Source organism: Diachasmimorpha longicaudata, chromosome 6, assembly GCF_034640455.1.
Source record: "Diachasmimorpha longicaudata isolate KC_UGA_2023 chromosome 6, iyDiaLong2, whole genome shotgun sequence".
In the NCBI taxonomy this organism is placed as follows: Eukaryota; Metazoa; Arthropoda; class Insecta; order Hymenoptera; family Braconidae; genus Diachasmimorpha; species Diachasmimorpha longicaudata.
Window position 1 is genome coordinate 6,998,710 of NC_087230.1, and position 13,798 is coordinate 7,012,507.

The following is a 13,798-nucleotide window of genomic DNA, read 5'->3' on the forward strand; positions in this document are numbered from 1 at the left end:
AGCAGTTGGAAGATGGGAATTCCCGGAATTACGCACAATTTTCAATAAATGGGGACTTGAAAATTATTTGCTTACATTTTTACGATTTTTCTAAATTTTTATTCAGTGGATTTCACTCTGTAAATTTTCAATGGCGAAAATTGGTATGAAAAATTTGGGGAAACGATTTAAACACGCCGTTAATTACTTCATTCTCATTAGTCCCCCAATGAATATCTGCTGCACGTGCAGAGAAGGCGCAAACCAGGCAGCTAGTAGAAAAGTCCGGTACTGTCTGACCAGGAAATCTAATTTTATTCATTACCCACACTAAAATTCTTATAAAAAATTTGTCTCCTTGTCATTCATTGAAATTTCAACTCGCTGCAATTATTTCTCTTAATTAGTCTCTCCTAATTCACTCTGAAAACTCAAAGCTCAGTGACTGCACGCAAAAAGTCCTGACGTGGAAGAAAAATTCGAAGAGCGGTTGGAAAAAAAGTCTCCGACTCCGCTGAGTAAGACGAAAGAGGAAGAGTTCATGAGAAACATCTTTATCGCTGGATCTGGCGCTACGATGGGACCCCAGCTCAACTTGAAGGGTACGACAGGCCGTGGATATAAGTGTATGTAGGTACATTCTCATTTTATTTTTACCATTTTTTTAAATTTATTTTTTTGCATTCGCTGATTCAACCTCCAACCCGAGCCATCGCTCTCGTTTTCCTATATCTCCGGTCGTCTCGTTTATTCCCGGCATCGGAGCGTATTACGGGCTATTCATTAACGTGTAATTGACTTTTCAATACGAGAAGAAGAAGAAGAAGTGCGTGATGGTATAAACCGGACACGTGGAAAGATGGAAAAGACGGGATGAGTTACGAGCGCTTTTGGTATTGCGTTGTGAATTTTACAGCTTGAAATTACTCAGTGCGTTACGCTACATCGGTTTATTGTTGGTGATTGCTGTTGTGTGGGTTTGGGCCACTCGATAATTAGGGTGTGGAGGACAATTAAGACGAAGGGGATGGCTGGCTGGGTGGCTGTTTACGGCGGGTTATGAACGTCGAATGGGTATTTTTTTTTCACTAGGAAGAGAACAGACTCTGGTATGGTTGACGTAACCGGGTGGACACGTGGCATGCGGTGCGTGCCGGCCCTTGGAGTGAAGCTGGACTTCCGGGGACATCGGGAAATCCTCGGACGTATGTCCATTGTTGCTAAGGGGTGCATGTCAACGTCTCGGTGCACGGAGAAACTTTTTTCTAAATCCTTCATAATGTCCTTTCCTTTTGGGACTCAACGGTTCCATAATAATAAAAAAACATTTGCCTAAAACTTCGCGAAATCTACCATTCGAAATTTTTCCCCGAAACTTTTTTTGGTTGAAAAAAAATAATCGTGAAAGTTCCGCTCCATCGTCGTGAAAAAAAATCTTTGCAATGTTTTTTATCACGTTCTCCCTATTCCATATTAATACTTGTTCCGCAGGAAAGATCACAACTGGCACTCCCGAGCAGTTTTATAAAAATGAAGAAGTAAAGCAACGATGGAAAGAAGATGGTTTATGTCTTCTAGTTTTACGGGTTGATCGGTATAAAAAATGGATAAAATACAGGATCCGTTTTGCCATTATTTTCCAAGCACACCCCGACCCATCACCATCACCTGTACACCGTTTTCTCGGTAGAGAGGAGCTTTAACACGCAGGTGGAAGGGGGAGACCCACGTGGGAGTTGGAATAAGGTCCCTCTCGTTTCAGAACCATTTCAAAAATAACCGTTTTACCCATCCGCTCTTCCTCCTTTGGATGCGGTCAACAGTTTTCCACATCTATGGAATTTTCTGGAGTTGATTGGAGGTGTAGAGTCAATCGCAAAACCTTCATCTCCTATCTTATTCTTTACCTTCAACTCAAAACAAAATTTTTCTTTTTCACCTGGCTTCTCTATGGTTTTCATGCAGTGCAGTTTTTTTTTGCCCCTTTAACTTCAATCCAACAAAATCTTCCGCAACTGTTACGTAGTTCAACATCTGTTGGATAACACGGAGAATGGACGGCATGGGTAGTTTATTGCTGCGAGTACTTTGCGCGGTGCGCGCGGCAATGAACCGAGACCCTGACTTTCAGAAAATTATGGGTGAATCATGGCGGGGAAAGAGGGATTATTTGCTGCAGATAAATTTAGTTATTTCCGATTTTTCGCGGCGAGAGAGAGCTCATGAACCTCTCGCCTTTCCTCGGATTCGGAAGGATATTTTTAATTGGGGAGGAAAAAATAATCTTCGACGGTCAGATCCGCCGGGCCCTGCGAAACTTTCCAAAGAATTTTTGAAACTCCCATTTAAATATTTTCAACGATTTTATAAATTTATATTTCCATCCATTGAACATAACTGACTATAGAAATAGTAGATAAAAGAATTTTTACAAAATAATATCTTCTGCAGTTGAAATAATTTAAAAAGTTACTCAAGAATATTCTGCAAAAATGACTTAAACATTGCTGAGATGGAATCTTCCACGGAAATATAACTCCACGATCCCCACAACACCTCCGCAGGAAGAAACACACATAAAAGACAATTTATCTGGTTCATTGTGAGAATGATAATTTTTTAAGCAGTTAATTTTTTCATTCCGGGTTGAACGCTGATTTCAGATTATCATCAGCGGTGATGGATGAAGAGTTGAGACACTTGTAAACATAAACACCCACATGTACACGTAGACGTAATCATTATGTCAAACATACTTGTTTTAAAGACCCCATATCTTCGCGCTTCACGACGCTTTACATCATTTAGAGGCAAGATCAGGGATAAGTAGAATGGACCGTTTACAGTGCTCTCATTCGGTAGCAAAAACCCCTGAACTCGAGTGCTCTACTGCAGGATTCAAATAACGAGATGAGAAAACGAAGGAAGAGCCTCACAACGCTGTGAAAATTTATTTACCAATCGAACATCAAATATTTATTAAAAATTTTTTCCACAATCGAGGAGTTTTTCCTTCCGATATTTCTATCTTCAGAAATAATTCCGACTCAGAGGTTCAAATATCAATTTGTTTTTCAGCTAATGGACAAAGGCCCAAAGAACTACTCACAAAGTTTTATAAATAATTCTATTCACAGAGAGCAACATCCTTAATTCCCTTTCCTTTTCATGGAAGCCTGAGGAATCTGCCAGCTTTGAAAAACTCTTCATACACTGACCTATTACGATTAGATCGCTCAGAGCTGGGAAGAAGAATTCCTCGAAACCGTAAAAAAACAATGTGAACTAATCTCTTCGATTTTTATTTAAAAAATCCTTCTCCCATTAATTTTCCACCAAAAACATCCACAATTACGATTTCAAGGATCAATTTCGCTGTACTTTCATCTGCAAGAACTGCTGGCGTAACATCGAGTGCTGTTTTTCAAATTAAAGACGTGAAGAACAACAGTCACAGAGGGGCACAGCCATGGAAATTAATCCACTCTCCGCGGAGAAGAAAATCGGTAATTTTTTTCTTTCCACGGAAGCCCGAGCTTGAAAAAGTCTTCATACTGAACTATTGAGATTAGATCGTCAAGAATTGCGAAGAAATATTCCACTATTCCATAAAGAACTCATTCCAATCAACTCCAGGAGCTTAAAAAACTCTTTATCATTTTGTAAAAATAATGGGGACCAGTTCGATATCTTTGAACATATATTTTTCAAACCAGAATTTGCCTGCTCTATATTTTTATTGACCAGAACTTCTGGCATAACTATTCCAACATTAATTACGGTTTTCCAATTAAAAAGACAAAGAACAACACTCGCGATGAAGAAAATCGCTAATTTTCTTCTCTTTTCATGGAAGCCGGAGGAATCTGCGGGCTTAAAAAACCCTTCATACTGAACTATTAAGATTAGATCGCCGAGGATTGAGAAGAAACATTCCACTAACCCATAAAAATTCTGCTTAATCACGATCGATGCAGATTTGTTACGGTTCTAAAAAGGCGAACGGTATCTTTCCCCGGAAAAAATGGCTCGCCGGGGGGTCACCGCACTGTCTAACGTCCCTCGACTGGGAAAATCCTTCTATCTGTCCTCCTCCCCGGGGCCCTCCCACTGATCCCTAGGCCCCGTTCACGGAATTCACAAATTGACGGACTTTTGGCAATGACACATGGCATTTTGTCCCGGAAATAAATAATTCGGCTTTCAGAAAAACAGAGGGTACAAGTGTTAACGGAACGCGCTAGGGACGGAGCGTCTTGGCTAGTTGACCGCGTTAATGGCGTTCTCGTGTTTAAGTTCCTGACTTGAGAAACTGAAGGTATTCGTGTTTATACGCCTGCGACAAAACTTAAGGCCATTGCCATCAAAACAGGGAAAAAATACCCTTGAGCTATTTCCTAGGGTTATTTCCTTTGTCTGACCAAGAATGTCAGTGACTACTATTTGTGAAATGGCGGCGGGGGGGGACGGGAAAACTATCCAAAACTAATCTGTAATCGTGGGGGGTAGCTTTATGGGAGGGAATAAACGATGGTGACGAATAATAAATCGAGGGAAGGCTATTTTTGTTCTAGGAAAGAATTTAGCCGTTGATTTTCCGAGGAAGTTAAACCATTTCGTTGGCTAATTAATTTTTATTCACCACTTTTACATTTTGTTCGCTGGGATGAAAATAAGGGTGTTCTAATTTTTTTTATATGTTTATACCAGTTCTTTGAAGCTATTCTAAATTATCTCAGAAATATTTTCCCAAAGATCTCAAAAAATTCCACAAATTTCCATCAGAACAATCTCGCCAGCGATCCGAGGCGAATAACCACTAATTTTCCATGGATTTTTACCTAACACTCTCGCTCCACCTTACCCACATATCATCTGTACCTATAATGTCATGTGAGCCTAGCTGTAAATCGACCACACAGTCTTACCGTGTGACACGTATGATATTAGTCATCGCGTGTGCGATCTTGCGCTTCCTTATCCCTCGTACCTCCCCATGCCTCATCTTCCATTCCATCGAGCCCTATTCTCTCAGTCATACCTCTCCGTCCACATCTCCACCCATACCATCATCCAGTGTTTCAAGATGATCGAGCTAGTACAACCGTGTACTGTGGTTAATGTCCCGTTTTTGATTCAGGGACAGAATCGATACGCCCGCAATATCGATCAGTTATTCCTCGGATCAACACTAGACATGCAATAAAAACAAGAGAGGAAAAAAAAATTGTTGTAACAAGTAGATAAACTCACGTTTGTAGATATTTAAATCTGCCTCCCATGGTCTCCACACGATTATTCAATTAAAAACTGTCTCGATCACAATTAACACTTGTGTTCTCACAGGGCCACTGTCCCCAAACAAATTAAATCCTCAATAAAAATGAGAAATCATAACTATTGTTTGAAAAAATCGTCGAGAAAAATTGCACTTTTTTTTTTAATCTTGCGATTAAAACACGAAAAATATTGCGACAAAGTAACTTCCTCCGTTCGAAGTTGAAATTTATTTTTAAATATTATCTTGGAGATACTGGACACCCTCTGATTGTCGTTGACACACTCGATTATTGAATTATAACATTGAAGTGCAACGCTCTCTGTCCAATGTTCCTCCCCAGGAGAGACTTCTCGTACAACTGAACTCCTGCTCGCGAGGATGATCCAAGAGTAAAAGGAAGAGGAGCCGTGCTCTGCTGTTGGCAGAGTGGAGCACTGCGCTGTAATGACATGGTCTAGGAGATGCCGGTCAGTTTTGTAATAGGACTGGTAAAAAGTGAATTTTACCGGGTGGGGAAACGAGCCAACCGCCAATCGCATGAGATGATCCTGACGCTCACCCAGGGAGTGAGGACAGGCACTGGGGACCAATCAGAGCGCAACATTCCGGGGAAGGATGAGGGAGTTTTTTTTATAAGGATGAGGACACCCTTTCGTTATGAGTGGATCGACGAGGTTTTATTATTTAACGCGGCTGGATGAGGTAAATCATCGACTCGATTGAGCAATAGTTCGGCCTTCATTTGCATCGGTGAATTCTTGTGTAAATGATAGAGGAGGATTTCTGGCGAAATATAACTTATCGGAGTAATGAGGAGTACGAGTGTTGGGTATGAGGATCTGTTGGTAAATTGTAAGAAATCATTGATCGGAGTTTTTGGACAAAAATTGCACCGAAATCAATAATTAATTCACGAATTAAAGAACAACTCCCCAATTAAAAATATTTCAGCCCAAAATGGACATAAAATTTTATTTAAAATCTCCTGCAACGAATCTCCTAAAAATGAGAATCTCCATAACACTGAGTTCTCACCACTCTCCCCCATAAAATTCCCCCTCTCCCCCCAGAAACGTTACATAACGTTTTTGATCCCGCAATTGAGCTTTCATCCAGGAATTTCGAGTATGCAAACAATATCTCCCGAAAATTGATGTACAACAGTTCTCCTGGGAATAGCACCAGATATCATTCTCCATAGTCGGATTCTGCTCTCGATCCCTGGAAGACCAATTTCCCTCAGCAGGGATTACGAAGAAACCCGTTAAAGGCGCGCAGACCCGGAAATCCCGCGGGCGCAGCCCTCGGCGCAAAAATAAAAGGAAAAAAAAAATACCATTTCCACTTTTTCTAATTTTTCCCCTCCTGATTGTGATCACCAACCCTCGCTGAACGCGTATATGGTGCCACTATCTCCATCGCTCGTTAATGATTACCTGTCCACCTTCACTGATGTTTCACCAAACGCTCGTGATTGTCAATCGGGACCAAAGTGTTTTCGAATAACAGGACTGTTGATATATTTACAAGAGAAAATTCGAATTAGTGGTTGAATCGAGTACTATTGTCCTTGATCGATTGCCTCGATCAGCATGATCTCCACGGGAGTCCGAGGGCCCCGGGGAGTCCCTTCATGTCTCGTCGTCCTTATTTCTGCAAAAAATCCGTCTTTTTTGGATTATTACTCGTGGATTTTTATTTATCTATTTTCTTATCGTCCGGTATTTTCATCTATCTCGTTGCCGATTGGATGGAATGGGTGAGAGTGTACAATCCCAGATGATCACTCATCGGCACTTTATGAAAACCACCTGCTGGCAATTCTGTGACGAAGTGATCAGCCGATTTAAATCGACTGAACTTTGTGGCCATTAGACTGGATCTTCAGCCGGACCTACCAGCTATCCCCTGAAGATGATGCCATCAGTCGTAAACACATACTCCCCCAAATGACTCGGAAATATGAGAATGAATATTATAATAACCAAGAGCTCGAATTATTAAGAGATTAAACTAATATTTATGCCCACATTTTGTTGCCATTCCCAACAACCCCATCTTTAATCTCTCATTAAACCCCAAGAAAGTACAATTCATTTCCCCTGGGGGAGTATTTTTGCCCTAAAAAAAAATCTTACGAAAAATCATTTCAAACGTGAATCACGGAATCACGACTATTAGATGCACTCGCCTATAAATAAGCCAAGCACTTACTGATGGCTTGTCAGATCGTCGAGATTTCCCATTGGCCTCTGCTCGCCTTCGATTACCACCTGGAAACAATGAGAGAATAACAAATTGCTTGTAAAAAAATTCATTGAATAAAGAGCAGAATCAAATAAATTCCACTGATTCTCGCGGCTTTTCGACAGCTCTCGCTTGTAATCCCTTTTGTTTCAATTCCCTTTCCAACGTTGCGTTATTTCGCTGGTTAGATTGAATGAAGTGAGACAGAGAGGGCGATAGTCCGTGGGAGAACTTGGCCAATTTCATGGACGTTTACTGTCACGGTCTTGGGAATCGTTCTCTTCGTTCTTTTATTCTTTAGACACCGTACTAATTGCATTAGTATCGAGTCTATTTTTTTCTTGCATTTTTATGGGGTTTGATTCTTCATAACTTTCTTCGGGTGATGCAGAGACAGTCTGGGAAATTTATGGGAAAAACCTCATAGGGAAATTATTCCCCGAAGACCTCAAACGTATACGAAGAAAAATATTCAATAAAAATTGCGAGAAACTGTGCGAAGTTATTGTCTAATTTTCTCCGAAAAATTCCCGTAAAATATCTGATATTCCAAATATTCCCAAAATCTTCTGAACCCCCTCGAAATCACACGGCAATCAGAACAAAAATGCCTATCCAAGTCTCAAATCATAATTCACAATAAAAAAAAATCCTCTGGAATTAATTAATTGAGGAGCTTAATGTGTGAAAATTCAAGACAGAAAAAATTAACGACCGGCAATTAATTTCCCCCGAGCCAGTCCCCTCGGACCCCATGAATTTTTCTCAAAGTCAACACCTCCGGATGCTAGCAGCATTTAACAAGGAAGTACAAAACGTTTGATCGTGAAGGATTAAACAGCGAAGGGCAGAGAGTAGTACTTTTACCGGTGAATAAAAAAAAATCTCCCATTTGCGTTTTTTTTTTTCGACGAATGGTACTCACTGTGCCTTCTAATCGATCAGATAAAATAAAAAGAAAAACTAAGTGCGCACCAGCAGTTACCGTGGGGCAACTGGCGTTGATGAACTTTACGTATGAACCTTTAAAACGTAGTGGCTCGATGATATACGGGCTGGTGTAAGACCAAGCGTCGAGGTCGATCTCGTGCGATACCCTTACCAAGTTGCAATTATTTGTATCGTAGTTTGTATCTTTCATTCGTTCAACAAAGCACTGTACACTGATAGGTGTAAGTGCGACGAGGGGGGAGAGAGTGAGAGCGATGGATATTAATACGAATTTTCAAGGGGAGATGAGAATACGGTAATTAAGAGGAAATAAAAATATGATTAATGAAGTTATTCTATTTTTTTCACGATCTACTGAATTAAGGAGACGTTGATGAGTATTTTATTGTTGTCAGAAAAATTTCCGGGTGAAAACCTTGGAAAATGCCTTTGTTATCTTCATCACGTTCTAATTTTTTTCATCGGTACGGTCGGCCGCCGGTTGGGCCGACCTTGGCACCAATCCGCCTGCCCTGCGAGGACAGGATCATCCCCATCAGCAAAGGCATCTGGATTCTCCCACAATATTTCCCAAAATTAATTCTCTCCTGCAGCTCTGTCCGGAAACTCCTCCTCCGAGGTTTTTGCAGCCGAAGCTGATGCACAGGGAAAATTAAAAGAATGACGACAAAAAACTCAGGACAAGGGACACAAACTCCTCTCCCGTGGCGCTAATGTGTGAATCGTCATGAAGTTGCTCACCACGTCGTCACACTGACAGTCGAGAATGCATTATGTCATCCGACAGAGGCGGGTAAAAATGCCATTGAGTCTGTACCCCATCGTCTAATGTACCTTTTCATCTTCAATTAACCCCAGGTGCATCGATACACAGGTACAAATGCTGATAACCGTTAATGTTGCATGTGAAGTATAGCGCCTGCTCTCTTCCCTTTCAATTGCGCCCGAGGAATTTCATTCTTCATTTCATTCGTTTTGCTCAATTTCTTTTATTTCTCGTACATTTTTTTATTTACGAGGTTAAACACGAGTCAGGTGAGAGTCTCTTTGCGATTTTGCCGACGAGGGTGGCCTCGGCAACATTGCCAATTCAATTCGCAGACAATAGTCGATACGGAGGATGATGGACGGACGATTGGAGCGAGACCGATGGACCAGAAATGAAAGTCATAAAAGGCACAGGGATATTACACGCGGGTAAAAGGGAATTTTCAAGTTCTTTTTTTTTTATTCTCGTTGTGCTTTGCGAACATTTCCCTGCTGCACTCACTTTCTGGAAAGTATTTTTACGATGGGGAGGAGATGACGTGGGGTAATGAAAACCTTTGGTGGGCAGATGAGTTTTCAGTGACGGGGGAAATTGTTCTTTAGATTGCAAGTGGAAATATCGAGGATTGGCGACACCGGATATCTCTTCGTTGACCGTGAGTACTGGAGCTGTGAATGGGATTTTTTTCGGGTGGGGAGACGGATGGAGTGAACGAGTGATTTGTAATCAGGGGGATGTTTTTCAATGGAACGACGTAGAACGAAAATTCTGAATTTCTCATTGAAAAAATTCCCGATGATTTAGTTGCAATTTTTTAAATCCAAAAATCTCTCGACGGTACTCGAAAATTTTGGAAGAATATTATTAATCGAACGCTCTCATCCACGGGTCCACTCGGAAACCACCCCCATCGATACAGTGAAAATATCCTGACAGAGACCGTAAATGAAGAATCGTCTGACCAAACTATTTTAGCATTCCTCGAACTTGAGAGTCGCTCAGTGATGGATAGTCTCAGTGCACTCGCTGAGATCTTGACTGACTGGTATCAAAATGCCTGTGTCGTGACTGGCGCAGCCGTGTCGGACATTAAAACCCTTTGGATAATAACGAGTTACGTACACCACCATTAAATCCTCTGTTGAATTTGTGTAATTTTGTCATTTCTTTTTCGACTCATCAGCAATGTTTTTCCTTACTCCTCTCCTGCTTTATTCGATTATTGCAGGCGGAAGTTATTTGCATAAAGGAAAAATCGTGGGAAAACTTGTGTCATATTACCTCATTGTATTGGCTATTTACATCATTGAGACGGGTTTGTGGGTGGACAGAAAAATTATCGAGCTGCTCAGTGGCGTCGTCCTGGAGGCAAAAGAGTAAGTAAAATATTTCTAGGAATAATAAATCTAAAAATTAATAATTTATAAAGTCCCGAGGAAAAGAACCGAAGGGGGGAATAATTTCCCTTGAAAACAGAATATAATGATCCATTTATCTTCGATGTATTCTCAGACATGATCAATTGTCTTTAATCATAAAAAATCAAACTCAAGAAAAAAAATTAAAATTCAGTGAAAAGTTTGAATAATTTTCAGAAAATCATTTTTCTGAAATAATAAAAGTGAAACCGACACTCCAATTTTTCCTCTAAATTATAAATTTTCAGAGATAGAAAAGAGGCAGTCTCCAACTTTTCTATTGAAATGTCATTCCATCAAAAAAAAGTCCCAGGAAAATACTCTGAACAAGAATTTGTACTTCTGCATTGACTGAAAGTATTTGCATTCCAGTCCAATGTTGATGTGAATTTTTTTTTTAACCGACGAATAAAATATTTCCACTGCCGAGTTACAGCGCACATAAACAATGAAGTGGCGTATAAACATTAGTTGCCATAAGTTGCCAAGTCGTAAAAACCTCTTCACCTGTGTTTTCTTCTTCGTTGTTGAGGATGAAACTCGTGTGTCCTTAGTATTTCCGAGTGAGTGAAGACGGTTGAAATGTGCCTGCTCATTTCTACTGATGCTAGAATGTAATAGGAAACAGGGGGGGAAGGAGTAGCGAGTGAAAATGCTTTACGAAAACAAAACTAAGTTTTCCATGAGTGGCCAGGCATTAGCCAAGTTTCACGCTCCAGGCGTCCACTCATTATGTCAGGCAGTCTTCCCCGTCCATCCTCGATTTTCATTCCTTTTTTCACCTTCACGGGTATCAAGTATTTTTGAACAACAGGTTGTTTACCTGGAAGAAGAGGTCTGTATATTTCATAAGGGGAACGGAAAGCGAAAGGTTTGAATAATTGAATTATTGAGGCTACAAATTATTGGCGTTAACAAATTTTAATATTCACTAATATACATATATTCTACCATTACATATTCCATATATTTCAATAAACAAAAATATAAATATTAATATATATGTCAACATTAGTTGCTCGTCAATCGATTCTTTTCCTGTTCCAAGTTACTTAATTAACAATAAAAATATAATTTTTTAACAGAGCTGCAGCTCTCTTTGGAGTGCAGTTCTTGCTAAAAACTCCACTAACCCTCCACCCCCTCCCCCCACCCCTGAACTTGATTAATTTTCAGAAGCAACGAAGCCCTGCTCGCTCTCTCGGTCTTCCTCCTCCTGCTCCTGACCTCCCTCCTCACCACGATCACTCCATCGCCGTGCAACGACTGAAGCCCCCCACCGTCCGCCAAAACGTCACGAATGTTACCCCGGAGGTACCCCATGATTCCCAAGAATCACGCGAACGCATCTCAAATCCATTTGTCCGTTTTTATTTACCTGAACCCTCCCTTCGTCTAATCACAAGTGCTCCATCTTATACTTCAATACTTCAATAATTTCATCACAAATAAAATCATGGATTCCCACAGAATAGTTAATAAAAACCATACGAAAGAAACCAACAATGTTGCGAGTTAATCAAGGCTAATAATTACAACTCCCTTTAAATTCAAGTAATAAACTCGAAAACGAAGGGAAAAATAATGATTGAGAGATAAACTGGGCACTAAGTGGATCGCATTTCCCAGGTATTTTGCGTCATCAGCGGTGATAAAATGACGGCTCCAGAGTTGCTAATGAAATTGTACACTATCACCTATAATTCATTGATTTTCAATAACAAAAAATGATAAATAGATGTGAACTGTTGATTTAAACTAAACGCTATGCTTCACATTACTCTCCATATTCCTTTTAAGGGGTTATTCTCATGTGAACGCCTATATTTTACCACTTTTTCGGAATTTTTTTTTTATGCGACAACAAACTTCAATCATGTTGATTTTTCAATATATTTTTATTTGTATTTTGAAATATACGAAAAAAAATTTTTTTTTCATTTTTTACATTTTTAAGATATATTTTTTTTAAGTCAAAGTAGTCCCCAACAAAAAAATGTAGTTCACTGGTCAAGGTGATAGCGGCTGTTCATGTTGTCTGACATAAAAAAATCGAATGGATTATTATTCAGTAGATCTGTGGCTATCGTCCCTACCAAATATAATCAATTTCATTAAAAACAAAAAAAAATATCGAACTTCAAAAAAAAAATCACGAAAATCTCCTTCTTTTTCGTTACAAATCGTTTAAGAAAAATATGAAGATATTGTCGAAAATAAACAATTGTGGTAGGGACGATAACTATAAATGAGTAGAAGAACATATGTAAATTTTAAAGCAATCGGTTGAATACTTTTTCTTGTAGGACCTTGACCGTTTCAGAAAATGATGATTCGAGAAAAACGCGTTTAAAGTTGAAAGCCTGGTAGACAATCGCTTACGACACGTCGGCGACTATGAGCTGTAACTTATCAAATACTATGAATTTCGGTCTGAATTTTTCACAGCATGTTTTCAATAGGTTTTACTGTCAAAATATCAAAAAAAAAAAAAATCGATTTTTTAAAGTGCTCACATGAGAATAACCCCTTAAACAAACAAATCATCGTCGACCAAATCGTGGAATTGAAAAAACACATTTGTTGTTCAACATCTATCATTTGTTGTTCAACAACTAATACAAAAAATCATGTCTACTTAAATTGGACTGATGTCTCAACAATAGGGAACAATAATTATCAGACGCAGCAGTTTCCAAAATGAATTGCCTTAGCCAGCAATTTTAACAATTTTACGTCATAATCGGCGATAAAATGGTGGTATCAAAATGGGCGGGAATTTCAAATATCACATCATGACGCGGTAATCTCACCTTCATGCGTTTCCTCCGGCAATTTCCAGCTGTCGTATGTAATTATAATTTTATACCCAAGTGCTGCCGAGTTTACGCGGCCACGGGATCATCTAGCGTTCTCCCGGTTAAAAGAGCCCCGATAATGCACATGCCTCCTCGTTTTCCGTGCTCAACGGTTACAAGCCTGCGTTACGGCTTAATACGACCCGTCGAGTTTTGCCAATTTACCAGCACGAGATGTATATTTTTTTTCTTCAATTACCCCGGCTATTAGACTGTTTATTCATTCAGTTATTCTTTATTTCTTACACACTGGTCATTTAATAAAGTTTTACGTTAAATTCCTCGTGAAAACCTT

General features: G+C 39.7%; 2 protein-coding genes across 2 annotated transcripts in view; one reads left to right on the plus strand and one right to left on the minus strand.

The window, feature by feature from the left end:
• Positions 1-5,686, minus strand: part of LOC135163396 (uncharacterized) — a 32,681-nt gene extending 26,995 nt beyond the window's left edge. Inside the window, exon 1 of the mRNA XM_064122796.1 lies at positions 5,233-5,686. Within this exon, the coding sequence (XP_063978866.1) occupies positions 5,233-5,261 (29 nt within the window). The 5' untranslated portion in view covers positions 5,262-5,686. The remainder of the gene's footprint in view (positions 1-5,232) is intronic.
• Positions 5,687-9,212: 3,526 nt separating this feature from the next.
• Positions 9,213-12,099, plus strand: LOC135163332 (uncharacterized). The gene is made up of 6 exons (XM_064122689.1): positions 9,213-9,332; positions 9,478-9,655; positions 9,830-9,882; positions 10,203-10,340; positions 10,456-10,603; positions 11,822-12,099. Exons 2-6 carry the CDS (start codon positions 9,579-9,581, stop codon positions 11,913-11,915), a joined length of 510 nt encoding a protein of 169 aa, XP_063978759.1. The 5' UTR covers positions 9,213-9,332; positions 9,478-9,578; the 3' UTR covers positions 11,916-12,099.
• Positions 12,100-13,798: the final 1,699 nt, after the last annotated feature.